This window comes from Mustela nigripes, chromosome 13, assembly GCF_022355385.1.
Source record: "Mustela nigripes isolate SB6536 chromosome 13, MUSNIG.SB6536, whole genome shotgun sequence".
NCBI lineage: Eukaryota > Metazoa > Chordata > Mammalia > Carnivora > Mustelidae > Mustela > Mustela nigripes.
This window is the reverse complement of record NC_081569.1, coordinates 101,799,207-101,818,069: the sequence shown is the minus strand read 5'-3', so window position 1 is coordinate 101,818,069 and position 18,863 is coordinate 101,799,207. Positions and strand designations below refer to the sequence as shown.

General features: G+C 44.7%; 1 protein-coding gene and 1 pseudogene across 1 annotated transcript in view; both read left to right on the top strand.

Annotated features, from left to right (window-relative positions):
• The window catches only part of ATG14 (autophagy related 14), a 36,387-nt gene extending 23,868 nt beyond the window's left edge, over positions 1-12,519 (top strand). The window contains exons 7-10 of the mRNA XM_059373261.1: positions 767-884; positions 2,490-2,580; positions 2,659-2,744; positions 9,562-12,519. Of these exons, the coding sequence (XP_059229244.1) occupies positions 767-884; positions 2,490-2,580; positions 2,659-2,744; positions 9,562-9,868 (602 nt within the window). The 3' untranslated portion in view covers positions 9,869-12,519. The remainder of the gene's footprint in view (positions 1-766; positions 885-2,489; positions 2,581-2,658; positions 2,745-9,561) is intronic.
• LOC132000574 (U2 spliceosomal RNA) lies at positions 4,372-4,489 on the top strand (annotated as a pseudogene).
• Positions 12,520-18,863: the final 6,344 nt, after the last annotated feature.

Here is an 18,863-nt window from a genome sequence, read left to right as displayed (position 1 = left end):
CAGGCACCCTGTGTCTGGCTTTTCTTAAATAGCATAGTGTTTTTAAGGTTCATCCATTTTGTGGCATGAATTAGCATCTCATTCTTTTTATGACTAGGTCATACTCCATTGTATGTAATGTGGATATTCCACGTTATATCCATTTTTAGGTATTTCACTTTTGGGGGGCTGCTACTGCTTTATTTATATAAAAGACCTCACTAATTAGTATATTTATCCAGTAGAGTCATTTTTGTAGTATCTTTGTAAAGAGCTTGTTTTTAGCAGCCCAAAACGGAGATAGAAATTGCCCAATAGAAAAACCCTTTAAAACTCTGGTAGCTTTCTTTGGTGGAGAAAAGATTGTTCATTTAGTTATTTAGCAAATACATAGTGTGTGCTTTCTGTCACGCATGGTGCCAGGTGCTGGTGAGACAAAGTGATGTCATCAAGACAGGTGTAGCCTAGGTGAGGCCTTTCTGAGGAGGTGACATTTAAGTTGGGCATTTACTGTTCTAATAAATAATACATTATCAGGTCCAAGCAGTTCAGACTTCAATTTCATTTATGTTGGGTCTGTCTGGGCTCATTTGCTTGGGTTACATTCCACACTGCAAAAATCAGAAGTGACGAAACGTTAATGTGCGGCCAGGAACGTGTTATTAGTCTATTAGGAGCAAAACAGAACCATCAACAATGTAATGATAAAATTACAGATCATAAAATCTAGGTTCCCTGGCATTTTTTGTCGAATTTAAAGCTGTGTGTGGTTGTTTCTCTGCCTCAGACATGGAGCACAGTAACCCCGCTTACACGATCAGCGCCGCCTTGTGCTACGCGACTCAGCTGCTCAACATCTTGTCTCATATACTTGACATAAATCTTCCTAAAAAGCTGTGCAACAGGCAAGTAATCGAAGGTGACGAAGTCCTCTTTATCACAGATCTCGTTTTCCTATTAGTACTTACTCTAATTAAACCAAAAATAGGAATTTAAGTATTATTAAGCCAGAAAAACGACTGGGAAATGTTGAGATTAATTTCCAAAGCCTACTGTGCAAGTTTGTTTCATTATCTTAAAATTGCACATGAAGTCTTCGAGAAGACCACTGAGAATTCTCCCACTTGTGAAAGTAATTGAAGGAAAAACTAGGATCTTCAGAGGGTACGCTCCTATGTAAGAACTGGGTAAATCATAACACCTGAATATAAAATAAAAAACAAGTGCCTTAGAATTCAAAAAAAATGTAAGGATGCCTGGCTGGCTCAGTTGGGGGAGTATGTGACTCTTGATCTCTGGGTTGTGAGTTTGAGCCCCACGTTGGGTGTAGAGATTACTTAAAAATGAATTTTTTTTTTCTTTTTAAGATTTATTTGAGAGAGAGCTTGCGCATCCAGGGGCCGGGGGTGGGGCAGGCAGAGGGAGAGGAAGAGAGTCCTTTCAACAGACTCTGCCCTGCGTGGGGAACCTGACACAGGGCTCGGTCTCATAACCCTGAGATCATGACCCAAGCTGAAACCAAGAGTCATATCCTTAACTGACTGGGTCATCCAGGCTCCCCAGAATAAAATCTTTAAAAAAAAAAAAAAATGTAAACATTTACAGCATACTCAGTTCTAAGTTCTGCTCAGCCCTTTCTACCACTGCTGAGTCATCCTTACATTTCAAGCCAAATAAATATGTATTATCATCTCTCTCCCCTTTTAAACACAAAAGTTGCCAGGGTGTTTTACATCTTGCTTTTTGAGTGTTTAACAAATATTTGAGCCCTTTTCTGGGCACTGAGAGGGTACAGTGGTGATGAAAACCTAATCCTTGCCCTCTTGGCCCTTCATTCTAACAGAGGGACAGATAATCAATGAGCGGTGTGTCCGCTGGTCATGAAGCCCGTGGAGGACACAAAAGCAGAGTGGAGGAGAGGGGGACAGGGAGGCAGGGGCTTGCAGTATGTGAGTGGGCCCGTGTGCAATCACCTGTGACCCTGAGGGAAGGAAAGATGGGAGCAGACCACGTGGGTCCATTGGCACCAAGAGAAAGCCCTGGGGAGAGCGAGGACAGTGAGGAAGATGGGGGTAAAAACTGGGTGGGCCTCGTGGGGCCATTGTGAGCCTCCAGCTGTCATTCTGCACAGAGCGGACAGTTAGCAGAGGTTTCTCGGTGTAGTGTGCCACGATCTCACCAGTCCCCTAATTCTGTTCACAGAATAGTCTTGTACATTTGTCATTTCATTAGTGTGCAGGTATTTGTGTTGAGTAACTTTTCAGAAGTGGAATTGCTGGTCAGAGGGAATATGCATTCGTGATTTTTATAGATGTGGTGGAATCGCTCATCATGAGGGCAGCAGTTCATTCTTAGAAAGTCTCTGTTGAGTCTAACTTATAAAGAAGCAAAGGATGTGGGGTATGTTTTATACTCAACTGTGGTGTAAAATACACTCTTCCAAATAGACATTTTACCATAGAATTTCCTCGGAAAGATACAATTTTACAAACTGTATGTTTGTTTTCCAGTGAATTTTGTGGGGAAAATCTCAGTAGACAGAAATTTACTCGAGCAGTGAAGAAACTGAATGCAAATATTCTTTACCTGTGCTTTTCTCAGGTATGGAAAATATGCTGTGAGCTCATTTTTAATGTGTTACTTGGTTGAAAATGTTAATCAGTTTTTTGCTTTTTCTAGCATGTAAACTTAGATCAGTTACAACCACTGCATACTCTCAGGAACCTAATGTACCTGGTCAGTCCGAGCTCTGAACACCTGGGCAGGTAAGAATGCTTCTTGCTTTTTTCTAAGTGGTAGTGCTGTGAGTACTTCAAAGCTTAGTGGTTGTGTGTGTCGGCAGAGCCCAGGGGCCTGGTCCTCACCCCGAGTCTCCACAAAGCACAAAAATAATGTGGTCCTGTACAGAAGGGCAGAGCAGCTAGTCAAGTTTGAGCCTTTATGGTCCTTACATAATCATTTCTTGGAAAATTAATATCAGACATTTTTAACACCTAAAATGAAATAGAAGACCCCAGATGTTCCCGGAGGGGGGCGCCTCGTGCCACGCTTGAAGACCAGAAGCTATTTCTTGGACTCCATGTCCCTTTCTTCTGAGCACTCTGTAGTGTCTGTCCCTTTTCCTGTGCCTTTCCTTTCATGCCTCCTGCCACCGTAATAGTTCTTCCCAGGCATCTTTTTGTCTTTCTGGCCACCATCAACTGGAGATAAAGGGTATTAGAAGTTTCAGGGGTGAACTAGTTTAAAATCCATTAGGTTAAGAACGAGAGTCAGTAACAAAAAAGACCAACTAGGGCTGGTCTGTGGGATCCTTCTAGGCCCTCAGCCCAATGTAGAGGAAGCTTTTTTTTTAGAACCATTCAGGTAACCCCTCTTGAGTACATACCCCTTTTCCATGCTCTTAACAGTCTGTCCCTACATTTCTGAGATACGACTTCGTTAATGTATTTGCACTTTTGAAAGAGGCTAAAGAAAAGGCAGGGATGTTCTTCTGGGGAGTCCCCTTCCCATCGTTCATTTGCCTTTACAGCTGGAACCAAGGTTCGGGGGGGTCTTTACTCCGGCCAGGGTGCTTGGCTTCCTCCCCATGGCAGGGAACTTTCCATGGGAATCTGCCCTTAGCCACTGGCTTGTGTTTTCTGCACCCCCCCCACCCCCACCTAAAACAGTAACTTACCTGGGACTTAGAACCCTGTGGAAAAAGCTGTGCACTCTCTCTGGGGAACTGCACACACACATCTAGAATTCTGTGCCGTTTTATAGGGAGTTCATGCTCCTTGCTTCAAATTGCATTCATTAGTTGACAAAGCACAAGAACCTGTTAGAAATCCACCCCAGTTTTTAGTGGTTGATTTCTGTGGGTTTGTTTGCCATCCTCTTTGTACTTTATTTCAGAGTTCAACATTAGGAAGAGTTCAGCATTAGGGATTTTTTTTAAAAGATTTTATTTATTTGGCAGAGAGATGACAAGTAGGCAGAGAGGCAGGGGGGTGGGGGAACTGGCTCCCCGCTGAGCAGAGCCTGATGCTGGGCTCGATCTCAGGACCCTGAGATCATGACCCAAGCTGAAGGTAGAGGCTCAGCCCACTGAGCCACGCAGGTGCCCCTAAACATTAGGAAATTAATCCTTAATAATAAGAGCTAATGTTTATTGAGCCAATATTTCATAGGTGTGCTGATTATTCTTATTTTACAGAAGGGGCTGGCTGGTAACTGAAGCTTAGCGTAATCAAGTAATTCGTTCTCATGATCACAGAGGCATTCAGAGTAATAGAGCCAGTCCCAGCCCGCATCTGACTCCACAAAGTGGTAGATGCTCGTGCTTTTAACCAGTACACACTACTTAATCACATGAACAGATTTTTAAAAAATAATAATAATAAGATCAACCTGATCGCTTCTCGGCCTTTTGGCTAAGATCAAGTGTAGTATCTGTTCTTATCAGTTTAATAAGATCAACCTGATAGATGCCAGAACAGCAGTGAATAAAATTCAGTTCCTGTGAATGATTAAAGAAAATTAGTTCCAAATTAAAAAATTATTAAGAATATCTGCCTTAAGCCTACAGAAAAGACTATTTCAGTGACATGTTCCTTATGTGGATGTTTAATAAAGGCATTCCTCTACAGTGAGGACAAGAGGAGGTCTGTTGTCGCTGCTATGTTCACTTCATTCTGGAGGCCTAGGCGAAGCCGAACAGTTTTACAAAGAAGTAAGGTCTATTTATGCCGGGAAGAAAGAAACTAGGTTGGCGTTGTTGCAAATGGTTGAACTGGCCATCCGGGAGAGCTTGCTTGCTTATGTGCTGACGTCTAGTCAGATAACAGAATGAGGAAAGGCTCCCCTTTACTGTAGCAGCAACAACTATACATTACGTAGGAATAATCTTTACAAAACATGTGCAAACCATAGAAAATAGGAAACTTGAAAAAAATGGTTCAACATCTATTTCTTGAATTTCTGCTAGGCAGCGCATGAGGTGTGGGCCTGGATGAAAGAAAGCCTGAGGCAGGGAACACCCTCAGGATTTTCTTGGAGAGAAAGGCTGAGTAGTATAAAAATGCTCCTTCTCCCCAAAAGGAAACCTGATCAGAATTTCAACAGATATTTCACGGAACTTTGACAAGCTAATTCTGAAGTTGAGCTAGAAGCACAGGCTGCAAGGAAATTTTGGAAAAGAATAGTAAAGGATGGGCTTGGCCCCTTTTAAAACATAGCGTAAAGGTGATTAAACCAGGTGCTGTTAGCATGCAGGTAGGTGGAGCAACTAGACACAGAGAAGAGAGTCCAGAGACGGGCCCTGTCCCTGCAGGGAGGGGACCACGACAAGGCCCGGCATGTTGAACCAGATAATAATAGATCGATAGCAGCGGGCCAGTGAGTATTCATACAGGGACAAAGCTGGACTCATACTACTTTCCGCATGTAAAAATAAATTCCAGATGATAGAAAATACCTTATTTTATTTAAAAAAAAAAAAAACAACCTATAAAATAGCGAGGAGAAAAGACAGTGTTTTATAATCACAGGGTGGGGAGGGAATTCCCATGCAAGCCACAAAACCCCCAAACCATGAAGGAAAAGAGTTACATAGTTTACTGTGTAAAAACTCTAAATGCCTCTGGAAAAAACCAGATACCAGAAAGTTAAAAGATAAGCAACAGTATGTTTTGCAGCCTGTATATCAGACAATGGATTAAAAATCTAGACCACTTAAAATTTCAAATCTGTAAAAGAAAGGCAGACCTAATAGAAAAATAGCCAAAGGATTAATCCAGGCAGTTCACACAAAAGAAATGCAAGTAATCAGTATCCAAATGAAAAAAGTCTTCAGCCTCAGTGAAGAATAAAGAAGTGCAATTCAAAACAGCTTTCCAGTTTTTTACCCATCAGTTAGGCAAAAATGGAAAGGATGGATGATACCCAGTATTGGTGGTTGTCCTACTAGGGGTGGATTTCTTTGGAGGGTCTGAAGTTTTCTCTGGGCTTGCCCTTGAGTCAGCTCTCCAGTTAGGGTAGGGGTCTGTGTGATGATTGTGAAGTGTACATGCTCAGTCGGGCTCATTACATCCACGTTGGTCGTCCGTGAGCCGGGAGTCCAGGAGCTAGAGCTTCAGAAGTCCCCTTCCAGACCTGCCTCAGTCAGAGTCAAGGCTATAGAAAGACTGATATTGGAGCCTGGGTGGGACTTCCTGTTTCCATGGAGACCAGCTGAAGTGAGGATCCCATCCAGAATCCAACATAAATCTTATTCAAAATAAATTCAGACTTGCAAAAATAGTCAAAATTGCAAAAAATAAAGTAGTACAAAGACATATATATCTTTACCCAGACTCACCTTGTTACTGTTTTGCCTTATCATTTGTATAATCTCCATAAAGACATACATACACACATTTTTTTTCCTGAACCCTGTGAGGGGAAGTTACATACATGTATCATGGCTCTTGACCCCTAAATACTTATATCTGTATTTCCTAAAAATAAGGGTATTTTCCTTTTAAGCAACATCAGCAAATTTCACATTGATACAGTAGTTTAATCCACTGCCCATCTGCACGTTTTGTCTGTGGACCAGATTAATGTCCTGTATAGCACTTTCACCTCCATATATGATCCAACCTAGAGTCTGGTGCTGGATTTAGTTGCTATGTTTCTTGAACCTCTTAAATCTGGAACGTTTCCATGGCCTACTTTGTCTTTTACGACATTAACACTTTTCCCTTCATATTACTAGAACTTTCTTTCTGAATTTGGTATTTCTTCGTAGTGAGATTCCAAGAATCCAAGCATTCGAGGTAGAATACTGCCTGGGCCAGGAGTGTTTCCTGGACACTCGGGGCCACAGTGACCATCTGTCCCTCATTGGTGATGTTAATTTGATCACCCAGTCACGATGCTTTCCACCTTCTCCACTGTCTAATTCCTAGATTTTTTTTCCTTCCTTGCAACTAAGCAGCAGTCTGTGCGGAGACACTTTGAGACCATGCAGTTATTGTGCTCATCAGAATTTCCCCCTGGGTTTAATACTGGTTGATTTTTCTTATCAGATTCAGTCTTTACTGTGATGTTGCCTACATTAATATCGTTATCATCCAGACTGTGTAGTTTACAAAGAGCTCATTCTTGTTGTTGTATATCTGTCCAGTAATATTTTTGAAATATTTTGCAAAAGAGAGTTTTAAAACCAAAAAGGTCATTTTGTTACCTTAATCAATAAGAATAATGCCCTGCAGCATCTTGAGAAAATTAGTAATTTTTATTCCCTGGTGACATTAAGTATAAAAGATTTCATTGTCTTGCTAATTTTGTGTGATGTGTCTGACTCAGCATATGCTGGGCAACAAAAATTGCTCCACCTGGCCACTTTGGGGATCATCCAGTGGTTTTTCAGTTGAAATACTTCGTTGAGTGTCTGCTGCATGTCACCAGACTTTGCCCTGTGGGATTCCAGCAGAGAACTGGAGTCCCAAGTGACTTCCCACGGAGCTCTGCCTGGAGGGAGTATCACCCCCCACCCAATATCACTCCTGTCTGTCTCCTGGGAAAACTTTTGAGAGGGGGTCTGGGGACAGTGGCAGTCCTGTGCCATGTAGGTAAGGCAACATGGAAGAGAAACAGAAAACAGGCTATGCCTCCCAGCTAGCAGGGAGGCAGGCTTCATGTGGCGCTAGGGGCTGAGGCCCTTGGACAACAAAGCTCAAAGAACGGAATGAGCAGGCGCTGTGTTTAGGGAAAGAGGGAACCTAGCTGAGGTGCTATGCTGTGAACATTTGTGCGTAGGTGACGCCGGAAGGGAAGAGGTGGCTGCCGCTGGCTGCAAGCAGACGCTGCTTCGAGGAGGTGCTGCTGCAGAGAGGACCTGAGCTGGGACACGTGCAGAGCATTGAGGGGGGACTTACTGGGTGATACCAGGCAGGAGCGTGAAGGCGGCAGCCCCGCTGCCTTGTTTTAAGAAGGGTCGCCTGGCTCAGATGACCTGAGATGAGCCGGAGAGGTTAGCCCTCACGTGGAGAGCTCTGGCACGCCATGAAGCTAGGAGGAAGGAGAGGCATCTTCGGAAGAAAATCTTTGGAGTAGACCTGTTTACCAAGGGGTGGGGGGAGGGGAAGAGAGAAAAGAGAGGAATTGTAAGGAGAGCTTTTTAAGGAGACAGGAAAGGGATACTCAGATAAGATGCCAGTTGTTGGTTTGTTTGGAAAAGCTGCAGGGGGTCAAGGGGAGAGGTTCTTGGTTCTTAATGCCTTCAGCCCTTGCAAAGTAAGGACTTCTGGGCTAGATAGGACTTGGGAACCCCTGGTCAGAGGGGCTTTTTGATATGTAAATTGCTTGAGGGAGACCAAGGGGAGACCCCATGGTACATCTTCCAATTTAAGGTAAAGCCCTAAAAACAGTGCCTGGGACAGAAATGTTCGCTGTTAACTATTGCTGGTACAGCCAGGATGCAAGGTTGTCTTGGAGGAACAAAGGCTGCTTGACCCAGGAGAAAGTGAGCTGGAAGGTGCAGGCCTGGTGAGGTACACTGGAGGCCAGTGCTAGGCTTTTGTCATTGTTAAGGCCATAAAGAATTTTAGACAGACTAAAATGGCAAGCTCTACCCATTCTAGGATATCTCATTTTATTTTTGCTAACCCCTATCATTTCCCCCAAAGTCATTATCAGAGGCATGTGTCCTTATCGTGGGGGCAATGGTGGAGAGAAAGGGGCTGCTGGAGGGCCTTGGCTCCAGGAAAATCCTGGGAGAAGAGCAGGGTCTGTGGGAGGACTGCCTGCCCGGAGCGAGTGTAGCTGGGCTCTCCAGAGGCAGGGGCGGACAGGCACTTGGAAGGGGGCGGGGGAGGAGCAGCAGCGGGCCTGGGTGGGGTCTGCTGACGCCGACCCACAGTGGTCATCAGCAGCTGTCCCAGAGGGTGAGGCCTGAGAAGGGTTATTAGATTTGGAGAGGATGATGTCATCAGGGACCTTTGGGGAATAGTTTTCTCCTAAAGTACAGTGCAGAAATATGCATTATTCCAGATGACTATATTCTTAATAGTTATAGCTCATTCTGTTATAAATGCGCCCCTAGAAAACTGTGATCATGTCTGAAAATGTGTGCAGAGCCTGCTGTTGGCAGCAGTCCGAGGAAGCACTGCTAACACGCATACAGCTGGGCCACTTAGCTCTTTTGAGTCCTAAGAACGTAGAAATGAGGAGTTTCCATAAGGCAGAGAACAGCTGTACTTTTTTTTTTCTATACCATTTATTACTTGTGCCACCAAGTGATACAGCAGTGTATACAGCAAGTGACGGTTGTTGGTGGGACTGTCCCCCCGAGATGCGTGGATCCTGCAGTTGTTCAGAGAGGAAGTCGTCCCTGGGACCAGGACGGCTGGTCTCTGTGCATCCCGGAGCTCCACCAGTCAAGCCGGGGGACCGAGGAACAGTGTGGGCGCGTGGTGGTGTGCATTCCTCCCAGGGCAGTTATCTGGGTCAATATCTGCCGTTACAGACCACCAGGGGGTACAGTGCAGGCTCTGGACCTCCTCGGTCCCGGCAGGCCTGGGTCACTGTTGTCACAATGCTGCTTGTGTGCTCGTGCAGGTCGGGACCCTTTGAAGTGCGAGCTGACCTGGAGGAGTCCATGGAGTTCGTGGACCCCAGCGCTGCTGGGGAATCAGACGAGAGCGGCGACGAGCGCGTCAGTGATGAGGAGACAGACCTGGGCACGGACTGGGAGAACCTGCCGAGTCCCCGCTTCTGTGATATCCCTTCCCAGCCCGTGGAGGGCTCCCAGAGCCAGAGCAGTCAGGTGTCCCCGCCCATCGCTAGCAGCAGTGCGGGCGGGATGATCTCGTCCGCCGCCGCCTCGGTGACCTCCTGGTTTAAGGCTTACACTGGACACCGCTAGTGCGCACCGGCCGAAGTGCGCCAGGTTTGTGTCAAGAAAGTTGTTCTTCCGCTACACTCGAGTAAACTTTGTGTGTTCCGTTAAGATAGTGCCTGGAACAAAAAGAGGTTAAACTGTTGGTTTTTTTTTAAAGCAGGGAGGACAAGCATTTCTATGTATCAGATGGTCGATGGGGTGACCCACATGCTTATGCTAGAATAGCTAGGTCAGGGGTCCCTCTGCCCAGACCCGTGTTGGTGGAAGACGAGCATGTGTGTGCTGGTCTGCTGAAGCAGAAAATTCACCTGGGCTCCCTTTGGTCATGGGCCACTGGGCCTGCAGAGGCAGGCTGACACTTTGGTCCTTGTGATGCCGAGACTGTTCCTGAACACTTTATGTTTTAGAAGTTGAATCACAAGCCAGTGATTCTTGATGATTAGAACTTGAAAGATAAAAACTGTTTCATATGAGTTTGTGCTTATGCCATCATTTTTTGTATGGAGCACCAGCAGGCAATTTGAAATACTTGATTTCTTTAGAATATGGTCATGTTTGTTTTTTAGGTCAAGGATGTTGGTTTTGTTTGGGAGGGGCTTTTGGGGAGGGGGTAGTAGAAAGTTATTTCACTCATGCTGCTGCTGTCATAGCTTGTCAGACATTCCTGTTTTTCTTTCTCCCACACGCCAAAGAAATGAAGGTCTTTATTTTTGCACCCACATCCATGAACAGAAGAAATCCCAGCTGCAAGTATGGCTGGACATTTAAAAACTATATTCTTATATTCTGAAAGGAATTAAATTCATTCTCACCTAGGTTATTGAATTCTACCATCTATACTATGTGCATTTTGAAATTGAACTTATTTTTTTGAGTGAAAAGTCATTAAGGTGGTTCCCTTATGTAAGCTAAATGCCTACCTGGGCTCAGGTTAAAAGCCACTTAACTAAATGGCCTCTGGTCATTCTTCTGGTGTCCCCGTTTTTTTCTAAGGGATTCAGTAGGTGGCGGGTTTTCCCAGGGAAAACCATCCTGCTTGCTTGCTTAGAGGTCTTTGTTGCTCTAGGGACACTCCCTTCACTCAGAAATGCAGAGCGAATCACAGCTGATCCTACTCTTCTCTGACAGAATTTTCCCTCACCAAGAGATCATTTTCAGCCAATGTGTTGTCGTGTCATTCTCTTAGTGACAATCTCACAAGAAAACTGTAGAGAGGCATTATGTACAAATGTGTAAGTAGTTTTTTATTTTTAATAATTGCAAAAACTCCTATGTAACAACTACAAAAAGAAATCCTATGGAAAAATTTCTAACAGGCATTATTACCGTATCTTGTTAGTGTGATGAGCATGACCGTACCTCAGATAAATCATTCAGAGACCTACCCTACCCTAGCTTCTTTTCTTCCTGTAATTATTATAGTTGATACTTTGCCTCCGAATCCGAGGTGCTATATAGCTTTTGCTATTGGTATATTTAACGTTTGGTAGAGTTGCAGAAGAAGGGTGTTTATTCCTATCCAGGAGTTCCAAGTTCCCGGACTCTATGAATTTTCCACTCAGGGAGGTAACAGGCTTTGCTCCATGTGGGCTCTTAGTAGCTGGTGTCAGTACTCAGCTTCGTGACGGCTGAGCTAGCGTAGTACCACCCAGGTCGGAAGTTCGTAGGGAATGGGTACATAGACTTGAACAAATACCAAATGAACTTAAAATCCCATGAGGTTAGGGTTGTCTAGGCACTTCAAATCCTCAAGAAGAGTTTAGTTTCAAGCTGAGAGAATACGGAAGACAGATTTGGGGCTTGGGGATAGAGATTGACTTATAAAAGATGCACAGTTATCATGGTTTCTCTCCCGTAGGCCGCTTAAGAAACCATGAGTGTGAGATTACAGTAAAGAATAGAAACCAGAGATCACAACTCCTGTCTAAAGAGTAAGTCAACAAAACTTAAAGGACACAGGAAGTAGGGATTGATAGAGTATATTTTGTTGTTTTTTTATATCAACTAGAAGCACTTTATTTAGGGTTAAATGATCAAACCCTTTAGTGGTTTGGAACACCAACATACTGGCTTACACTGCTGAGATATTTTGGTTTTCATTATTTTGCACTGGATCCACTCTGTAAATATTCTTAAATACACATTTCAACCACTGTTTTTTCCTACTCTCTTTGCTGCTCATTAAAATCTTTCATGTAGGTGCCAGAACCATATGTAAACAGCTTTTTAAAAAACTGAAGCTGGTATTTTTTTTTTAAACAAAAGCCATAGAACTTGGGTCATGTTTTCCATATAAAATGACTTGTTGAAACAAGGTAATACTAATAAAAACCTACAGGCACCAAATAGACTGCTTAAAATGGTCGATTAAAGACTTCTTTTTTGGGATGGACTATAGGAGAAGTTTTGCACATCTGTAAATTAAAGGGAAAAACTGTATGTTAACATTGGGTATATGGACAGGATTCACTTAAGGATTCATGTATCAATAATTTGGGAAAGAACATTCAGGGCCATGCTGTTTTTAAAAGAACCACAGTGTCTGAGAATCTCCTTGTGGTGTAATGTTGCAGGAATTTCCCATTACTCTGCGACTTCCAAACCAGTTTGAGTCATAACAAATGTTTTCTAAACTTTTATTGTATTATTGCAATAAATCTTTTAACAGTACTTTACTAATATGTGTGTCTTTTTCAAGCTCTGATTACTCATTTCTATTGATACACCGAGGGTAGCAAAAATGAAATTTAACTCTGGAATAATTTATACAAATTGTAGGGTAATTTTTTTTTTTTAAAGATTTTATTTATTTGACAGAGATCACAAGTAGACGGAGAGGCAGGCAGAGAGAGAGGAGGAAGCAGGCTCCCTGCTGAGCAGAGAGCCCAATGCGGGACTCGATCCCAGGACTCTGGGATCATGACCTGAGCCGAAGGCAGCGGCTTAACCCACTGAGCTACTCAGGCGCCCTGTAGGGTAATTTTTTAAGAATTTTTTTGCTAGGTAAGGAAAAAGGTCTGGTAATCCCCAAAATTATAGTTTATGGTGGATTAACAATAATGGTCTATCTCTGGTAAGCTGAGAACTAATTGCTTTACAGTGACTCCGTGCCTTAAAGACAGCTCCTTGAGGCGGTTGCCTTTGGAATCTGCCCAGACTTTTCAGGACAAGAGAGAAAGTGAAGTATCGGAGGTTAGAGGGGATCTGTTCATTTGAGAGGAGAACCAAGTAGTTTGGAGAATCACCCCCTCCAATCTGCCCTCTACCCCTTTCAGGTTATAGAGTGGGGCCACCTGCAGGCAGACAGGGATACCAGGAGTGATTACGGCGGAACTGTTGCCTGCAGTCCAGCAGCAGGAGGAACCAAGGCTAGCAAACAGAAGGGTTCCCAAATAGGGCATGTGCTTCAGGGCTACTGCCCTTCTAGCTCCTCCTACCTACCTTCTACTGCCCTTCTACACTTAAAAACACGCTCCTGTCTAGTGCATACCCCAGAGTTACGTCATGATTGATGCAGGAAACAGGGTGAACCAAACGGGAAGCATGAACGATAGCTCTGTCCTTAGTGGTCATTAAAGCTTACATCAGCGAAATGGAGCGGGCCTTGGGGAAGTCCTCTAAACTTCAGCTGTGAAATGCTCAATGAGAGAAAGCCACCAACAGCACACTCCGAGGATCTGGGGTAAAAATACCCTGGGGAAAAAAAAAGAGCAAATAATCCTAAAATTTGTATGGACCACAAAAGACCCTGAATAGCCAAAGCAGTCTTGAGAAAGAAAAACAAAGCTGAAGGTATCATAAACCCCAGACTTGAAGATAGACTACAGTGCTGTAGTACTTAAAACATGATGGTACTGGCACTAAAACAGATCAGTGGAACAGAATAAAGAGACCAGAAATAGACCCACCTGTATATGGTCAATTGATCTATGTTATCAAGGAGGCAAGAACATAATGTGGAAAAGATAGTTTCTATGGGAAAACTGGACAGCTACTGAGAGTGGACCACTTTCTTATACCATACACAGGAAAACTCAAAATGGAGTTAAGACCTAAATGCAAGACAAAACCATAAAACTCAAAGAACACATACACAGTATGGGATTTGGGGACTACGCCAAAATAAAAAGCTTTTGAATAACAAAGGAAACTATGAACAAACATAACGGTAACCTATTGAATTGGAGAAGACATTAACAAATGATAAATCCAATAAGGGGTTAGTATCCAAAATATACTTTATACAACTCAACACCAAAAACAAACAAACAAAAAAGACAATCCAAGTCCCAACCTGAATAGATATTTTTTCTAAAGAAGACAGGGAAAGGACTGCTTGGCTGGTTCAGGCATTGGAGCATGTAACTCTTGATCTCTGGGTTGTGAGTTTCCCACACTGGGTGTAGAGCTTACTTAAAATCTTCAGACAGATGACCAACAGACACATGAAAAAACCCTCAACATGACTCATCTCAGGGAAATGCAAATTAAAACCACAATGAGATATCACCTCAACACCAATCATAATGGCCAACATAAAAAAGACAAGAAATAAGTGCTGGTGACGATGTGGAGAAAAGGAAACCCTCAGGCACTGTTGGGTGGAAATGTAAATTGGTAGCACCATTGTGGAAAACATTATGGAGGTTCCTCAAAAAGTAAAAATAGAATTACCATATGATCCAGTAATTCCACTACTGGGTATTTACCCAAAGAAAATGAAAACACTAGTTTCAAGAAGATAGAGGTACCCTGTGTTTATGGCAGTGTTGTTTACTATAGCCAACATATGGAAGCAATTCAGATGTCCACTAACTGATGAACAGAGAAGATACGGTCTGTATACACAATGGAGTATTCCTCAGCCATAAAAAAGAACAAGATCTTGCCTTTTGTGACAACATGGATGGACCTAGAAGGTATTACATTAAATGAAATCAGACAAATACCATGATTTCACTTATATGTGGGATCTGGAAAAAATGAACACACAGAAATGGTGGTTGACAGAGAGGTAGAGGGGATGGATGAGACAGATGACGGTGATGAGATACAGACTTATCAGTCAGTAAGTCACAGGGGCACCTGGCTGACTGAATCTGTAGAGCATACAACTCACTCAGGGTCGTGAGTTCAAGCCCCACACTGGGCATAGAGCTTACTTAAAATGCAGTCACAGAAACGGAAGATACTGCAACAGCACTGTATGTGACAGATGGTAAGTAGACTTACCTGTGGTGAGCCCTGAGTAAGGTATACAATTGCTGAATCACTACGTTGCACACCTGAAACTAATAAAACATTGTCAGCTACACTCCAATAAACATTTTTTAAAAGATGGAATTATAAATGAGTCTCTGTGTATATGTGTATTTTAAAAATGCAAGAGTTTGGACACCCCTGAATCAGAATCAGCACCATTCAGTGGAAATAATGGAATTTGCATGTGACTAAATTTTATTAGCCTCATTAAAAAGGTAGGTAAAAATTTTTATATTTTATTCAAAATACCCCAAAATATTATTTCAACATGTAATCAATGTGAAAAAAGATGGAGAGCCAGAGAAGAGGGGATCTGCAAAAGGTCACACTGGTATTCTTGCCCTGAGCCACAAATATACTGGAGAAGACTTGCCCCTATACCTACACCCTTAGAATAAGTCCTCCTTGAATTCGCTCATTTTGGGTGTGCCCCTCTCCCCTCTCCGTTTCCTCTTAAGACCCTCTGCAGAGCACAGACCAGAACAAATTGAGGGGCCTTAAGCCAAGACTACTGGCCCCGTGAAAGAGGGAATGGGAAAGGTCCTAGCTGTGTCCTGGGGCAGTGTCATTACCACCTCTACTTAAGGGGGAGTGAGCCGGGGCTGAAATGCAAGAGCTGTCCTTGGCAGGCTCCGTGCCCTGCAGGAAAACCCTGCCCGGCTGCCTCCAGAGGCTTGCTGAGGATGACCAGACTGAAAGCCAAGAGCGGAGTCCCAGGATGGGGAAGACTGGTGGGCCAGGCCTGGCTTCACCCCTACTCCCACTGGACTGCAAACTGTTGAGCAAATGGGACATCTCACCTCCTACCAGACGAGGACTGACACAAATACAAACTTGCTCTCCACATTTTACTGAGTGGTAACTTTCTGAAGAACTGCATCATACTCTTCATACTACTTAACAGACACCTGAAGATGCCAGTTCATAGATCAACTGTTCAGGGGTGGTGGGCAGAGAGGAAGTCATTTAAGCAGCACAGGTGATACTGCCCTGATGAGCTGGGAGATGGGCTGTGCCATTCCTCAAGTCAGTTTCTGCTGAGCTCAGCCTCCGCAAGAACCTCCTCTCTCAAGCCCTACACATTTCCCACCACCATGCAGGGCCTAGATCATTCTCTACTGGGTGATGGACTCAAAGGATTTCCAAGAGTAATTCAGCCATATGCCATCTCCCCCCCTAAATGCCAACCTTAGAACTTAATTCCTGCTGTTTCATTGTTCCAAAGAGAATCTGAAACAGATTGTCCCCAAACCAACTTGTCCTGAGGCCTTTCTCTGCTCACTAAAGCATGAACAGGAGGGCCTTTGAGGGGGGCTCATTTTGATTTTTAGAGGAACATCACCTCTCACCAGGCTCGTTGCATTTTAAGAGACGGTCACCTCTCTGTTCATGACTCCCCAGCTACCAACACTAGTGGCTCTGCTCCTCTAAGAGAACACCAAAGTCAAATGAGCCACCCAGAATAGGGGTGCTGCCTGACTGGTTTTGCTTAGGCATAAATACATTGGAAGTCACCCAAGGGAGCACGAACACAAGGATGTTTGCTCTTCCCATGAGGTTGTGCAAACACCAGCTACGGCCACAAACTCCGGAACAGCATGACCGTCAATAGAAGGGATTGCACATTTCCCACAGAGGCACTTTTACCAACTCACAAAGATTGCAACACTAGCTCGTTTGAACCCAGAGGGAAAACAGGGATAGAAAAGATCAGCTTCTCCAAATGCCAGGCAATGTGCACAGGAGACCAAGCATTTCAATGGTACCTAACAGGGAGAGTCTTACTAGTGCCGTCCGCCGTATACAGCCAGAAGTTTGGCGCAGACGGGCTTCATTCTGGTTTTGAGGTAGGCTCTTTCTGTGGGACAAAGGAGAGGATAAATTGCCAGTCTGCTAAGAATGAAGGCAGTGAAAGGTGTGGAAGATGCCTGGGAATACCCATGTAATAAAGAGTCTCCAAGGCTAGTCCAGACAGGTAGGCAGAGACGCCCTTACAAGTCCGAGTTAGAAGGGATAGTTGAACAGAGCCCAGAAACAGAGCTCCGAGATCATGCATAACCATCAGCCCACAGCCTTCTGCAGCCACAAGGCCCAAAGCAGCCTGTGGTCAGGAGAGCCACCGGCAACAGAGGCCAGATCATATCAAATGCAGGACAGTTACCCAGCAGACTCGGGGCTGCTGTGCGAACGTCCCTAACCAAGAACGCCCCCATGGGACCAGCTATAATCCTCTCCACTTCGGCATTCTCATACTTCAGATGGAAAATTACAGCATCACTCAGGGCCATCAGAACTCGCCAGCACCCGTTACAGTGAGACGGTCACCAGCAGCACGTACCATGTGTGAGGCACGGAGAGGATGGCGGGACGGAGCTACTCGCTCTGAACCTAGAGTAGTCAGGGAGCAAGATCGACCCGCAAGATGGGACAGTGGCAGCCGATGTCAGATGGCAGCTCAGTGAGGTGGGTGGGGTAGGGCAGGGCACTCCCAGAAGAGGTGCCCCTGAACACAGAGCTAACCATATGCTCAGGCGGGGTACGTGGTCAGTTTGGAAGGATCCTTTCACATGGCCATTTTAATGCGAGTCATTTTGATAAGGCCTGAAAACAAATTTTTTACCTTTGCCCCTTTCCCATTTCCAATTCCTCCCTGCCTTGGATATCTGATGTCATCCGCTGAGTAGGGGACAAAGCCAAACTGTCCCAGAGACAGGGGCAGAGGGCTCTCTGACTTCCAGACTTCTCTGATTTTTTTCTAATGGTAGGACAGGAAAACTAGGCCAGGCACATCAAAGCCTCTGAACAAAAGCCGAAAGGTGGAAGTCTTCTTTGGGTCCCCAGGGCAGGGAGGAGGCTAGAGTCCTGGTGTCCATATTGTTCCTTCCTTTCTTGCAAGTCTATGATTCTACAGCAGTGCAGGAAAGCAGGGAGCGCTGCAAGGCTGACTGTTTTCAGAAGCTTGGCACTAGGGGGCTCTGAAGCACAGCGTCTTTCCCCGAAGAGAGAAGTCACACTAGTCTACAGCAAGAGCAGAGAGGGGGTGCCACCTGCTAAAAATCCTCCGTCATTCTCTGACAGCACTGGGAACCGGGTCTGGCTGCAATGTTCAAAAGGGGTCGTCGTCAGGGGCGCCTGGGTGGCTCAGAGGGTTAAGCCTCTGCCTTTGGCTCAGGTCATGGTCTCAGGGTCCTGGGATCGAACGCCACATTGGGCTCTCCGCTCAGCGGGGAGCCTGCTTCCTCCCTCTCTCTCTGCCTACTTGTGATCTCTTGTGATCTCTCTCTGTCAAATAAATGAAATCTTTAAAAAAAAGGGGGGGGGGTCATTGTCATTGATTTCCAAGGCCCCTGAGGATCACATGCCAAGATGGGGTTGGGGCATTCTTACCTTTCCTCTGCTTTCAGGCAGCCCTGAGTTATGGCTTTGTGTCCCATGCGAAAACCAGATCCGGAATGGCTGACTTGGGAAAACCAACCAATTTTTTATGCTGTGCACCCACCTGGGCAAAGGTAGACCCGACAGCCAGTAACAATGCCAGCGGTGTTTTCCGGTGCTTCCCACCTGCCCAGCTGTACTCGAAATCCTGTGTGCAGATCTGCTTTAATCCTAAGTCATGAGCCATGACAAAGCTAGCAGGAAGGCGTGCAGAGACTGCCAGTCTAAAGCAAATCACAGGGGAGGAGGGCAGGCACTGGAAACTTCAGCCCAGGACACTCAACTGAAAAGCATTTCCCACCTACCTCCCTCCGCTGGGGCA